The sequence below is a fragment of the Oculina patagonica genome, chromosome 12 (assembly GCF_052425735.1).
Source record: "Oculina patagonica isolate OP01 chromosome 12, crgOcupat, whole genome shotgun sequence".
Classification (NCBI taxonomy): domain Eukaryota; kingdom Metazoa; phylum Cnidaria; class Anthozoa; order Scleractinia; family Oculinidae; genus Oculina; species Oculina patagonica.
In genome coordinates this window covers 7,551,044-7,566,527 of record NC_135769.1, presented here as the reverse complement: position 1 = coordinate 7,566,527, position 15,484 = coordinate 7,551,044, and the positions used below count along the sequence as shown (strand labels likewise).

General features: G+C 37.7%; 1 protein-coding gene, 1 long non-coding RNA gene and 1 pseudogene across 2 annotated transcripts in view; 1 reads left to right on the top strand and 2 right to left on the bottom strand.

Moving 5' to 3' along the window:
- Positions 1 to 909: 909 nt before the first annotated feature.
- Positions 910 to 2,920, bottom strand: LOC144631637 (kelch-like protein 25; annotated as a pseudogene).
- Positions 2,921 to 8,385: 5,465 nt separating this feature from the next.
- LOC144632047 (uncharacterized) lies at positions 8,386 to 9,925 on the bottom strand. Its single transcript, XR_013566851.1, has 2 exons — positions 9,489 to 9,925; positions 8,386 to 9,067 (listed from the first exon to the last, which is right to left on the bottom strand). It is a non-coding gene; the product is annotated as an uncharacterized LOC144632047 (long non-coding RNA).
- Positions 9,926 to 11,359: 1,434 nt separating this feature from the next.
- Positions 11,360 to 15,484, top strand: part of LOC144631300 (kelch-like protein 28) — an 80,757-nt gene continuing 76,632 nt past the window's right edge. The window contains exon 1 of the mRNA XM_078489708.1: positions 11,360 to 13,487. Coding sequence (XP_078345834.1) covers positions 11,429 to 13,318 — 1,890 coding nt within the window. The 5' untranslated portion in view covers positions 11,360 to 11,428 and the 3' untranslated portion in view covers positions 13,319 to 13,487. The remainder of the gene's footprint in view (positions 13,488 to 15,484) is intronic.

The following is a 15,484-nucleotide window of genomic DNA, read 5'->3' as shown; positions in this document are numbered from 1 at the left end:
GTGTATAAGTTAACTAAGAAATAATCATAACAAAATAACACTACGTGTTTGATGATAAAAGCAACTCCATAAAAGGACTCATGAGAAGTGAATGTATTACGCGAAAAATAAAATTGTTATGCAAAATAATAGTTCGAAAACATCGACTTTTTATGGTTTAATATAATTCGCATATTTAATAACCTGAAGACTAAGCCAGAAATAAAATAAAATTTACTTTCACAGGCCATAAGACAACTTTGTCACACCCAACATATTGACGTGGTATGTCACGTTAATTTATTACCACGCTTTATTACCAAAAAAAAAATTAGATTTGCAATTCAAACATATATTAAAACAAAAATTGGTTAATTTACTCAGAATAAAGGACGGACAATTTTTTTTTGGAGGGGGGGTGGGGGGGGGGGTGTTGATGAAAAATATTGAAAAAATTGTTTGCAAACACGATATGTATAACCAAAAATAGTATGCATTTCGAAAAAAAATGTTTGCAAAGATGCATAAACTAAACAAAAAAGTTTGCAGAGTAAAATTTTTCCATACCCTCCCTCCCCTCCTCCAAGAAAATAATGGTTCGTACCTAACTAAAAAGCTAATCAAGCTGAGTAAACCTAACCTACACCAGCTATCCTCGCCAGGAAAATAACACAGAAATCTACACTCCCATGCATTACAATAAAAGGTGATTCAAACAACTTACTAGTTGGTTGAACAGAGAGATAATTAAAGTTTCTAGAGTCAGTTGAGTCTATATAGCATCCTTCACAAGGCCCAAACAGCCTCAATTATGTCAAAATTTAAAAATGCAGTGGACCGCTTGACGCTTTGATAAATTTCGTGGTATCTTCAAGTTTATTTTCTGGATGTCCCGAAGAAAGGGATGCATGTACAAGACGTCACTTTCACTTTTTTCCACGAAATGGACGTTTGCCTTTCACTTGTTTGGATTTCCGCTTTCCTTTTCTGTGCGAGGACGAACCCTGCATGGCAGTAGCTTCAGCAAGGTTAACTGAAGTGCTGGTCTCCTGCAGCGGACGGATGTTGGAAAATCGTTTGGAAATTCTCACTTAACAGGGATAACAAGGAATTTCCTCTTCTACTTCGCCCCTCACAGAGAATGTTATTTCAGATTGAACCTTCCATTCATTCTCTCCTGGGTCATAACATTCAACACTGATGTGTCTCGATTGTTTCAAATCACATCTTTTAGTGCATCCAGCCAGACGCTGAACGTCACAGCTCACTGCATAAAGCTTGCCATCATCGGATATAGAGAGGGCGTCAAATGCTTTCGGGTTCTTGATGCTAGCGATAAACTGCCATTCATTAGTTGTTTCATCGTACATCTCACATGAAGGACACAGCCGTTCCGTGTAGTCCTGAAAACGACCACCAGCAATGAAGACTTTTCCGTTCGCTGCTGCTCCTCAGTTTAGCTTCGCCTCTCGCAACTTGAATGTCAGCTACTTTGTCCCACTGGTTTTTGCTAAAGTCGTACCTGTCAACATCGCTCGGGTACGCGAACTCGCTCGCGCCTACAGATCGTGCACCGCCAACAAAATATAAAAAATGGTCACTGGCTACAATGCAATAATCTCCTAACAAACAATTTGTTTGAAAATGATCAAATGATAATGTATCTTCCCATGAGTGTGATTCCGGTTTATACTTCGAGATAAACATACTGTGCTTCCTGAAAGAAAAATCAGCAAACCGAAACCGGCCTCTTCCGCGATCATTTTTATTTTCAACTACGGTAGCACGAATGCAGCCATCACACACCAAAGCATACATTTCATCTTTATTTCCAACAAATATTTACCACAAACACCTCTTTTTCAATGGCGGTAATTGCATCCAACTGTCAGTGTATGGACTATAGCTTATCATATTCAATGAACGACGCTGCACTCCAATACTATACAATTTTCCTTCACGAGGAAAGAATCGGTCATACCTGCAAAATTCATCTTCAGAGGGTATCTCACCTAACCTACACCAGGTATTCTCACCAGGAAAATAACACAGAAAATCTGCACCCTTCCGCATCACCATGGCAGGGGTCTCAAGCGACTTCCTTGGTGGAACAGAAAGATTAACACAGTTTTCAGAGTCAATTGACTCTATAGCAACCTTAACAAGATCCAAACAGCCTTCATTGAATCACCAGATCATTTGTCACGACAACACTGATCAAAAAGTCACGCGATACATAAACGAGTCGACTGTGATGAAACAGCTCGGCGAAATATTTCTTTCGCTTGCTTTTGTCATGATCAATCCATACTAGAATAATCTGAAACACGTCTTCCTCGGCGCTTACATCTATTTCATCACTTGAAATCCACATTTCAACTTCCGTGTGTGACATATTCAAAACATCTTCCCGGTTTGCTGCGTACACGGCGGTGAAATTTGCAAGGATAAATTCCTTTGTCGTGCAAAGAAGTTCTTCGCATTGATATCATTCGGAATAATAATAGGTTGCAATGCAATTTGAAATATTTAACTTCTGTGTTAAAACTTCCTCGGCGATAGTTTTTAGTTTGTGGAGTAGCAAATAATCCGCCATAACGATCAGGTCTCGGGCATTGTCTTCAGCCAATATCTGAACATGACCAGTGTAAATAAACTCCAGTGTAGCCGCCATAGCAGTCTCGCTAAATATCTCCAACCCAACTACTCCTTCGTTAGACTCCTTCATGTCGCTGTTCAGCAGCTTTTCAAAGAAAGGACATGCCTCCGAAAGAACTTTTCTGTTAGCTTTGAATTCCTTGCCATCTTTGACCACCAAAACAACGTCGCATGGCTGATCGAGTGTGACTTCCGGAATAAATAATTCATTCGTTAAGCTTATTTTGCTTAGACTTGTGGCAAATTGCTCAGAATTGTCAGTAGGTTGTAACGCTGCTGCCATCTTACTTGTTATGTCCAAATGTTTAGTTCTGAAAACTATAATTAATGGTGACTCATTGTGGCTGACTCATTGTGAAGTGTTTGCATTAGTGATTTGTTTTGTGACCAATCAGAAACGAGATAGAAAACCGGATAGACTAAGGCACGGACCATTATTTTTTGGTGGGGAGGGGGAGGGGGGATGAAAAATATTGAAAAAAATTGTTTGCAGGGCCTAGAAAGACAAAATAAATTGTTTGCAAACACGATATGTAAAACAGAAATAGTTTGCATTTATGAAAAAAATGTTTGGAGAGGTGCATAAACTAAAATAAAGTTTGCAGAGAAAAATTTTTCATACTCCGCCCCCATCCCCCTCCAAGAAAATAATAGTCCGTCCCTTAATGAGGCCTGTAAAAAAATAAACAAGGAAAATTGGTGGTTTCGACCCTTTGTTTCGATCCTCTGTATGTTGAAAACTAACGTGAATTTGCAAGGACCACCGTGACAAAATAGAAGTACCGGATCCTCTCACTGTAGAGGATCTAATCAGCTATAACTAAATAACGAATAAAGAAAAAATTGCAAGGCCGATATCTTCTTTAATTTCATGTTGTAACGTCTCTTTATCCTTTCAAATTTCAAATTTAACGTTTTTGTTTTTCTACCATTGTTATTTACGCGTTGTATCGTATTTCCCACATTTTATATCTGTAACGTTTAACCTTTAGAGTCATTCTTTGTAAGACCCTGAAGAAGGAAGGCCGTGCCTTCCGAAATATTGGAATTTCAATACAGTCCCAAACCGTTCAATCGGCCTTGCAATTTTTTCTTTACTCTGTATGTTGGTAGTTTCGATCCTCTGTAATAATCTAAATCAGTAAAGTGTATATGACATGAAAAATATTTTCCGCTTATTTGAAAGGCCTTTCGAAATACAAAAGAATGGCGTTTTTCTTTTTGAAATATCTTTTTTTGTTTCAGAGATATTGACATTTTTCTATTATGCAAATTAGATCAGTGATGACGTCATAAGATTTGACTCTAAAAAATGGTAAAATACTGAATAAAAAATATCTCTGGAAATATTGAAGCAGTGTTCTTGAAACTTGGCACCACAAATGTGCATCACAAAAGGAACAAAATGACACCCTTAGTATTGTTGCCATAGCAACTCTTTCAGCTCCAGTCTCTCTCTGTCAAAAAGACAAATATCCCCATATCTGACCTCTTAAGGGTCCTGCTTAGAACAGACATAGTTCCCATATTGTCTTAATTCCCACCATCGGTTTGGCTGCGCTAGATGTTTCTTGGTTTAAGACAAAAACTGGGAATTTCAGTTTTTATTGAGACAGCACCAGCGCCAAAACTGTTGTCATGGCAACAGCCCTAAGAGTGACATTTTGTTTCTTTTGTGATGCACATTTGTGGTGCCAAGTTCCAAGAACACTGCTTTTATAGTTTTAGAGATATTGTTTATTCAGTATTTTACCATTTTTTAGAGTCAAATCTTATGACGTCATCACTGATCTAATTTGCATAATAGAAAAATGTCAATATCTCTGAAACGAAAACAGATATTTCAAAAAGAAAAATGCCATTCTACTGAATTTTGAAAGGCCTTTCAAATAAGCAGGAAATATTTTTCATGTCATATACACTTTAATGTATTAATGGCTTGGGCATGTCTTTGAGCGAGTACTGTGAAGACATGCCATTCCATGCTCTGTCTTAGGTTTTTAAAAATGGCTCCAGTTATTAAATATAGTAAAGTTTGCCCTCAGGAAATAAGCTTAAAACAACAGTCCACTTTGTCGGCGGAAAACTTTGCAGAGTTGAGTCAGCAGGTCTTGCGGAAAAAATTGATTAGTTATCTTCTTTCAACCAAAGCCGCCATGACGTCATAAATGCAAAATTCTGGGGGCATCTCCCCCCCCCCCCCCCCGAAAATCTTGAAATTTCAAGGCTTGGAAATAGTATTTTAACATTCTCCATGAGGTAAAATCAGCAAGGAGAAAGTGCTTACTGCAATATTTTGGAGGTTTTGTTAACTCGATACATATTCACAGCCTTCCATGATCTACTGATCGCCGGCCTTAGTACACTGATCTGCATTTTTACACAAGCTCCCTTGTGTGGGAAGAAAACTGAAGGAAGAGCACGCTGGAAAGATATGCCCCAAGGGATTTCAGAGAGCAGGGAAAGATGGCTATGAACTTTATAGAAACAAAACGCTCCATCGGTTCAGTCTGTTCACATTGTTTATTGTTCAGAAAGAAATTCAAATAACGTTCTTCCTAAGCCACACTGGCTGCGGTCACATCAACGACGTCATTAAAGTTTAACTATAGTTAGTCTGAAGTTACGTGACGTCATACCTAACTATAGTTAGTGCTTTCGGTCGTCTTTGCGGTCACACCAATACAGTTAACTATAGTTAGTCTGTATTGTTTTGGATCAGCGAGGCGTAAATTTTCTAACTATAGTAAGGGTGAACAGAACAGCGGTCACATTACCGAAATAGTTAGCAGTCTAGATGTGACCGCTGCCACTGTCACTTCTGCGTGCAGCTTGCATGATATCATTTATTGATCGTGGTCAATGCTTATCAATTTCTTGTCAATATCAGGGAATTTTATTCAAGGTTACTTAAATTTTTCTGTGCAAAATACTGAGTAAAAGGAAATTAATGCGCTTATTTGACCAGACAGGATGAAGTTAAAAAGTTTTTTTCCTCTCAGTATGACTGCCAACCCTGCAATGCTTGTTAAGATTTCGTCGTCACTTGTCGATCTCATTATATTGCCACGTTAAAACACTGAACTGATTCAAAATTTCCCTTCGTTTCAAATTTTCTGAACGTAAGATGTCGGAGACGTTGATAATGGCGACAAAACTAGAAAAGAATTCACAAATCGGGGCGAATAAATATGAAACAACATCGACGATCGACGCGAATAGTTTTAAGGTGAAGGTTAAGATTCAACTTATTTTACAAGAAAATACAACATTCCTTGTTTAGTAGTGACTGTTCATTTTCATGCAGGCCTCATTAGGCATAATATGTGGCTTTCCATCTCGTCTCTGATTGGTAGGAAAACAAAGCAACAATAAAACACTTCAGGCAGAGATGAGCCAGCCGCAGAAGCTCGCAGACAATATGATGCGTAGCATAAAAAATTTGGACAATAAAATTTATTTGGACATTAAAAAGTGACCGGCTTAGCTATAGGTTCATTGTTGTTATGTCAAAAAAGCATACAAATTTATTTTGAACACAAAATGATTTTTTATTTGAGTAAAGAAAAAGGGTGAAGGTAACAAAAACTTGAGATCAATTGAGACTTGACTTTGAAAGGACTGGCTTCACAGCAATTGCTAATGCGAAAGGTTGTGTACAAAAATAGGTTGTTACTACCAATTTCTTCTCTAACATTATGTCATATCTTGTGGCTCAAAGCTTTGTCATGCACAACAAAGAAAACAACAACAATTTGCCAAGCCTAGATTATGGTGGGTGATTACCGTCATAATTAAACTTTGGATTATGTTACTTGTTATTGCATTTTGTTTTACAATAAGTTGCTTGTGTGTTTGAATTTTATGTTGGTTGTATCAATTTTCTGTCAGAATTCAGAAATTTTCGCCTAATCAAATTTTCGGTAACTCTAAACTTTCTAGTCATTTGAATTTTTCAGGTTGTGCCAGTTTTCGGGAACTATTCCAATCTCCGATTCGTTTTTCGTTTCTGGTGTATTTTTTGCCAGTAGTTCGAATTTTCGGACACATTCAATTTTCTGCTAGTAGTTCGAATTTTCGGACACATTCAATTTTCTGCTAGTTCCCGGCGCCATATTGGAATAGTAACCGCGCAGACATGATAGCGAGGCTACCGGTGACCCGTGGCTGAGCGTGAAGAGAGATTACAGTGAGGATTCGGCAATTAGCCCGTGTTTTTTCGCGTTTTTCGGAACATAAGCGAAAGTTTTGATTCTAATAATACTCCTTCGTCATCTTCTAAGATGAATGGAAAATATTGGGCCGCTTTTGGCTGTAAAAAAGGCGAGTAAACTTCTCAGGGGCTATCAGTAGTTTGCGTAACAAAACACAAGGAGATCCAGTGAAGAAATCGCATCCATGGTGTAATCTGATAAGACGCCAGCATGAGCATGGTGAGGACAATTTTCTTCGTCTTTAAAGCAATTTTTCTTTGTACTAATCATTACAAAAAAGGAAATATACACAGCTCTCCTGAGCAAGTCGTTGGGATCAGAAAAAAGGTTTTTAACATGCAATGTTTACAGAACTTTTGTTTACTTGCTCTCAATCACTGAAGTTGATGTTTAATAATACTTTACATTACACAATGCCCAATTCTTGAAAGTTTTCAGTAAAATAGTTATCCCAAATCAGGAATTATTCTCAATTTTGCAGACTTCTTTTTTATTTTATTTCTGAGTGTGGCAGTTTATTTTATATTGGTTAGAGCTGCTTTTAGGTGAAGTTATAAGCTTGGTTTAAATAAAGTTTTAATATTATCTCATAGGTAAAGAGAAACTCCCAGCAACATAGATTGTGAAACATTCTAAAAGGAGTCTGCCAGTTGAAAGAAGCTCAGAAAATCATCTATTCAAGTCAAGAAATGGAAAATAACACAAGCAGAGGGCAATTTTTTAAGAATAAAAAATGTTTTCAGTTGAAATGACTGCATCAGCTACTAAGTTTTGAAATAAATCATTTGCAGTGTTGAATCAAGGTGTTTCAAAAAGCCATTTAACAGTTCCTGTTACTATACAAAAGTATTACCAACCCAAACAGTATGGTAAGGATTATTATTATGAGATGCACAAAATGTGGACCATGTATAACTGACAATAATGCTTGCAAGTCTAAAGTTATATTTACAAAAATTGCCTGAGGGAATGATAAAATCATTGCTATACTTTACATGTCCAGGGACAACTGTATTTGTTCTTTGTCCTTACCTTATTCTGGCCTTAAAGGAATTTTATTGACTATTTTGGAGAGAAAAGGCTTCCTTTTTCAATTTTTTTTTTAACACCACATTCTCAGACAAAACAAATTCCACCCCTACACATTGACCTGGTGTGGGAGACGCGGTGGCCAATGGTTAGCGCACTCAACTCCCAGTCGAACGGCCCGGGTTCGAGTCCTGGTGGGGGAGCTGCGTTGTGTTCTTGGCCAAGACACTTTACTCTCAGTGCCTCTCTCCACCCAGGTGTATAAATGGGTAACAGCGAATTTACTGCTGGCATTCCATCCAGGGGGGAGTAGACCTAGTCGCTTAATGCTACGGAAACCGGGATAAGCTCCAGCTGTATGAGCCACTTGGCTCGGACACAGACTTTACCTTACCTTTTACAGATTGACCTGGAGGTTACAACAAGAGAAATTCCTCTTCCCCATTGATGGTAGAGTTTCATATGGACACCGAACTACAGCTAATCTAGCAGAGTTCCATCCAGCTTCATGATGAAGATTTTATTTATTTTTATTTTCTTTACTGTCTTATTTAAACAACACATTCATCTTAAACATTACATAAATATTTTCAATACTACATGCAGGACCTTAAATTTTATAGCTCCCCATTTGAGATAATAAACATTCAGAAAGTGTTTAAAGTATTGACATACTTTCTGGTTTCAGTGTAAAAGATTTATGGGTGGTTAACCCTTTACTGTCAAAGAATGAACAGCCCCAAAACTTTACCAGGTCAATACATACACATGTACACAAAAGGAGATGTAACAGTAATTAAAATGTTTCCCTGAATTTGACCAAATTCTCTCATCTAGAGCTGATAGAAAAGTTGATTTTTAACCTCTTCTGGAGAAATAATACCAAAATGATGGGTTATCACTGATGCACGATTAAACTACCCTGGCTGTAATGTGGTTGAGACCAAACTTTGCCTGAAATTCAACCAGTTTAAATTCAATGATGCATTATTCTCTTTGCAGATCAATCAGACTTTTCATCAGGTGATTTAATAGGGTGCAATAATACTCCTGGTTAATGAGAAAAAAGTTTTCCCTTTTCTTTTGCATTTTTATTTCTTGAGTAGATGTTTCTCTGTGCCTTCTTTTAAATAGTGACTTCCTTGTGTGATAATTTCACAATCCATGTTTACTGGGATAGTTTTCACCTATGAGACAATATTGAAAACGGATTTAAACTAAGCTTACAACTTTACCTAAAAGCAACTCTTTGTTATCAATAATCTATTTCTTTTAAATCTTATCAAAATACAATAAGCTTATATCAGACTCAAAATAAATACAGAAATAAAAAAAAAGGCAAAATTGGGAATAATTTCTGAATTGAGATATATATTTAAATGGAGACTTGTCAACAGAAGGGCTTTCCTGATATAAAATATTATCAAACAACTTCAGTGATTAGAGGTCATTAGAAGCAAGTATAAAACAAAAGTTCTGTAAACATTGCATGTTAAAAACCTTTTTTCTGATCCCAACGACTTGCTCAGGAGAGCTGTGTATATTTCCTTTTTTGTAATGATTAGTACAAAGAAAAATTGCTTTAAAGACGAAGAAAATTGTCCTCACCATGCTCATGCTGGCGTCTTATCAGATTACACCATGGATGCGATTTCTTCACTGGATCTCCTTGTGTTTTGTTACGCAAACTACTGATAGCCCCTGAGAAGTTTACTCGCCTTTTTTACAGCCAAAAGCGGCCCAATATTTTCCATTCATCTTAGAAGATGACGAAGGAGTATTATTAGAATCAAAACTTTCGCTTATGTTCCGAAAAACGCGAAAAAACACGGGCTAATTGCCGAATCCTCACTGTAATCTCTCTTCACGCTCAGCCACGGGTCACCGGTAGCCTCGCTATCATGTCTGCGCGGTTACTATTCCAATATGGCGCCGGGAACTAGCAGAAAATTGAATGTGTCCGAAAATTCGAACTACTAGCAGAAAATTGAATGTGTCCGAAAATTCGAACTACTGGCAAAAAATACACCAGAAACGAAAAACGAATCGGAGATTGGAATAGTTCCCGAAAACTGGCACAACCTGAAAAATTCAAATGACTAGAAAGTTTAGAGTTACCGAAAATTTGATTAAGCGAAAATTTCTGAATTCTGACAGAAAATTGATACAACCAACATAAAATTCAAACACACAAGCAACTTATTGTAAAACAAAATGCAATAACAAGTAACATAATCCAAAGTTTAATTATGACGGTAATCACCCACCATACTAGATTACAACATGCTTACAAGCTAAATGAAGCATTGAATGAAACAAGAGTTTTCTATTCACTAGACGTTCCTGTTTAGTTGGGAGGAAATGACTCAACATGACTCAATGACTGATATGCCCGGAAACGGGCTTTTACTGATGGTAAAATAACATTACTTGTGGTTTGTGTGACAGAAACCTGGCAACTGAAATGTATTTACATTCGGCGGAACTAAACTGTAAGTGGCAGTGACAGAGAATGTAAATAGTTTCTTATTGGTATGAACGCACGTGAGCCGTTATGGCGTTAATTGACTCTATTGTTGTAACGTGATATAAGGGCTGATGGTAATGTATTCATCTCAGCTCTCGAACTTTTCAACTTTTATTTTATACACTTTTTTTTATCTTTGTTCGCCCAAAGGTTCATGCGCCTGCATTTGGTTGGGGAGTACGTTCCCATTTTTCCCACTGGGTTTTTGGGTTTTCGTACCAGGCGGCGTATAGGTTTAATGTCCGAGTAGTGTTTCAGTTTTTGTACGTTTAAACAATGTATTTGATAAGGACGGCATTAAATACTCGGACTCATAGTTCGAGCTGCACACCCATTACGTCTGTTTCATAGTAGTGAATATAAATAAGAATATCAAATTGCTGTGTGACTAATAAGGAAAAGCACATGTACTAAAACACTATGCAAAAATTTATAACCTTTTCCTTGAGCGAAAAATAAAGAAATTGTGAACTTGATCACAAATACTGTACATATAAGATGACAACCAAAAAACAACCCGCTGACATTTCTGAGCAGATTACTCCAAATCCAAGTAAAGAAAGCTTAAAGAAGGGCTACCGCTCGAAACATCAGCTTTCCCAATTCGTTATGACTATTAGTTTTACTGACTTTATTAACTTCCAGTTGATAATCAAGTACGTGTTTTTCTTCCCCTTCAATGCAGCAAAACAGTTTCTTTAGAAAAAGGTTAGTTTCTTTATAGTTTATTTATATTATAAGTAAAGAGAATACTCCGACACTTAGCTATATTAATATTCATTCATTCATTCAAACAACAATTTTCCTTGTTTAGTGCCGTTATAATGCAACTGCTATTTGTGGTTTTCTATCTCGTCCCTAATATTGGTCGCAAAATAATTCAACATAAACAATAAAACACTTCAGGAATATTCTTAGCGCAGTTTCCATGACTGCCATGAGTCAGCAACAGTCAATATAATGAGTCATCATAAAATTTAAGAACTGAACATTCACGTTTTGGACCTTACGTACATGTAAGATGGCCATGGCAGCCGAAATACGACCTGTTGATGAGCAAACTACCCCAAGTAAAAGAAAAGAAAGCTTATCGCAGAATGAACTGTTTGTGCCGAAAGACACACTCGATCAGCCATGCGACGTTGTTTTGGTGGTCGAAGATGGCAAGGAATTCAAAGCTCACAGAAACGTTCTTTTAAAGGCAAGTCCTTTCTTTGAAAAGCTGCTGAACAGCGACATGAAGGAGTCTAAAGAAGGAGTAGTTCGCTTGGAGATGTTTGGAGAGTCTGTTATGGCGGCTACACTGGAGTTTATTTACACTGGTCATGTTCAGATATTGGCTGAAGACAATGCGCGAGACCTGATCGTTATGGCCGATTATTTGTTTCTTCAGAAACTAAAATCTCTCGTCGAGGGAATTATAGCGCAAAAGTTGAACACCTTTAACTGCATATCAACTTATTATTTTTCTGAAAGATATCAATGCGAAGAACTTCTTTCCAAGACAAAGAAATTTATCCTTGTAAATTTCTCCGCCGTATACGCAGCGAACCGGGAAGTTGTTTTGAATATGTCGAGTAAGGAAGTTGAAATGTGTATTTCAAGTGATGAAATAGATGTAAGCGCAGAGGAAGATGTGTTTAAGTTCATGCTAGCATGGATTGATCATGACATCACCGAGCGGAAGAAATATTTTGCCGAGCTATTTCGTCAAGTTCGACTTGTATATATATCGCGTGACTTTCTAAACAGTGATGTCGTGACAAATGATTTGGTGAAAGACAATGAAGGCTGTTTGGATCTTGTAAAGGATGCTTTAGACTCAATTGACTCTAAAAACTGTGATAATCTCTCTGTTCCAGCTAGGAAGTCGCTTGAGACCCCTGCTATAGTAATACATACCTGGGCAGAACTTCTGTGTTATCTTCCTCGTGAGGATAGCTGGTGTAGGTTAGGTCAGATACCAACCTACTATACATTTTTGCCTTGTGGAGGTAAATTGTATGGTGTTGAACAAGGACGTTACTTATCAGATATGATAAGCTATAATCCATACACTAAGAGTTGGACGAGATTACCACGTTTGGAAGAAGACACACTTCTGTGGAAATTATTTGCTACAAATGGAGAGGAAATGTTCGCTTTGCTGTGCAATGTCTCCTGTCCCTGTAGAGACGCAGTATATCCTACGATGCATGTCAGTGAGCATAATTTGTTTATCTCGAAGTATAAACCGGAATCACACTCATGGGAAGATATATTTTTTCTTGATCATTTTAAATTAAATGAAAGATGGTATTTTTGCATTGTACCCAGTGACCATTTTATATATTTTATTGGCGGTTTGGATATGTTCGGTCACCTGATGAGTGATGTTGACAGGTACGACTTAAGCAAAGGCCAATGGGACAAAGTAGCTGACATTCAAGTAGCGAGAAGAATGGCTCACGGAGCTGCAGTGAAAGGAAAAATCTTCATTGTTAGTGGATTTCAGTTATCGTGGGAACCATTGTTGACTTGTGAGATGTACCATGAAAAAACAAATGAATGGCAGTTTATTGCAAGTTTGAAGAAACTGGATTTACTCAAGTTCAACCTCGTAGCCAATGATGGGAAAATTTATGCTGTGAGGTCACAAAACAGTGGTATGAAACCGGACCAATGTAGTATTGAATGTTACAACCCTGAAAACAATAAATGGGAGATGAAAAGTGGGGCGGTATTACCACGGATAAGTCGCTCTATGATAAATCTAAGCGCTTTCTCGATGAGAATTTTCAAAGGATTTTTCCACATCCGTCCGCTGGAGAACAGCAATTTAGATAGCTTTCTGCCGAAGAACAGTACTTCAGATAGCCTTTCTGAAGCTTCTACCACTCAGAACCACAACTGGAAATGCGTTGTCATGTGACAGTAACTTCCTGTACGTGTCTAATTCATTTTGTGAGAAACGTGTAACCAGGGACCGTGAAAACTGAGATCTTTGGTAATTTTAGTTGGTGATTTGGTTAAATTGTAGAGAATGTCAAATAAGATAAGTCATTGATGAAGTGTTTTAAATTGATTAGTCAATAAAGTGTGTAGTTATAAAATTGTATTACATACCACCAACACGTTGTTTAGGCGAGCAATTTTGAAAAAACCGCGAGGAAAGAAACCTTCCCCCCCCCCCCCTCCCCACCCCCACAAACTGCTTCAGGTTTCACTAAAAACCATCATGGCTCGTTTGTGCTCAAGATATTGTTATCACGTACTGTTTTTACAATAACAAATAAACAGCAAAGGCTGTTTTTCACTGGGTCGGAATTATCCATATTTCTGTGTGAATTTTTGGAAATAATCTGTATCCCGATTTTGTAAACAAAAATATCCCTGACTAAAAGGTCTAATATACCCCGATTTGCAAAACGTGCTCTCCGGAATCCGTGCTTTATGGTCGACATTAGTCAGTCTTCAAGCCACTGCCGCGTGGGAAAACTGAAGGCTGACTCGGCCAAGAAAGCTTGTGCAGGGTAGGTTAGTCAATGACCTAATAGGTCTGGGGGGGTCCAGAGTCAAGGATTGAATTGATGGCTTGCTAAAGGGATGGGGTGAGTTTAAGTTACTTTCAGGGGCTTTGCCCCACACGAATGTCATGGCATTATTGTCATTATTGCCATTTTTGGCAGCTGGCCTTCAGCCCTTTGAAAGATTTGCTGTGAGCAGCGATGGGAATGCATTCCAGCACCCCCTCCCACCCCTCCCGTGTTTTGATTCCTGTAATTTTAATAATGAAATCTAGAAAGCGTCTGCCCGCCTAAAAACCTGTTTGTATCCGTAGGCGATCGTGATTGCATATCTGTACAAAGATGAAGCGTCCCCAACTTAAAGTGTGTTTTCAATAGGTTGAAATGATACTAGTTTTCAACCTATTCTTACTAGGTATAGGGCTGCCCCAAAGATACTCGCAATTCCCCCAAAAAGTTGCTCGAAATTTCTTTAAAAAATGCTCCAAAATCCAAAACGTTGCTCGAAAGATTCTTTAAAAGAACTAAAACGTTGCTTTTGATGAACAAAATTCTCCAGATATATATGCCAATTTCCCTTTGAAAGTAAGATTTTTAAAGATTTCCATGCAATTGTGACTGCATCAGAAGTTTCTAAATAACATATTTAAGTCAAAACTTGCTAAATTTCAAGGATTTCTTTTACAAAAAACAATCATGACGATGCGATGACGTCTTGTTTGCTGACGAGTTAATAATGCTAAATGATCCGAAAGTTGAACATTTTCTGAACTTTCTTGGAAATCTTCTGCAAATTTCGTTAATTTTCGGAGAAGTTGGAATAATGCTCGGAAACGTTCGCATGACCTTCGATCAACACTCGGAAAATCTTCGGAAATCTTCGGTCTTCACATTGCAAAAGGTTCCTCGAAAGTTGCCCAAAAGTTGCCGAGCGTCTTTGGGTCAGCTCTAAATAAGGAAATAGTGACAAGTCATGAATGTTGGCTTTGATGAAGCAGAGACGCTTCCTCAGAAGTTCGAGGGATTTAAAACAATTACTGGATACAGTTCCATCAGGGCCATCAGTTGTGGATAACTTCTTTAATGATTATGGCTCCTAAGCGTTCTGTGAGCATGTTGCACGTCTTGCAGCACGTTTTCAACCATCGCTAATCTTTGGTTGATGATCAGTGTTAGGATGTCCCAAAGATGCTCGAAATTTCTTTAAAAGTTTCACGAAAGTTGCTGCACAATACAACGGTTGCGTTACAGTTGCTTTAAAACTCAAAAACGTTGCTTTTCATAAATGTTGCCTAGCAATTTTATTGCAACAGAATTATGTTAAAAACATTTTTAGGTCAAAATATGTTGAATTATGATGACGATGACGCCACGTTTGCTGACTCACAGCTTTGTTATTCACCTCTAAAACCACAAACAAGAGTTCCTTATTCACTAAAAGTTCCTGTTTACTTGAGAGGAAATGACGAAACATGATTCTTCTGATATGCCCTCAAACGGGCCTATAACATCTTGTGGTTTGTGCGACAGAAACCTGAAAATTGAATACCACATTTTTGTGTGACTAAGGA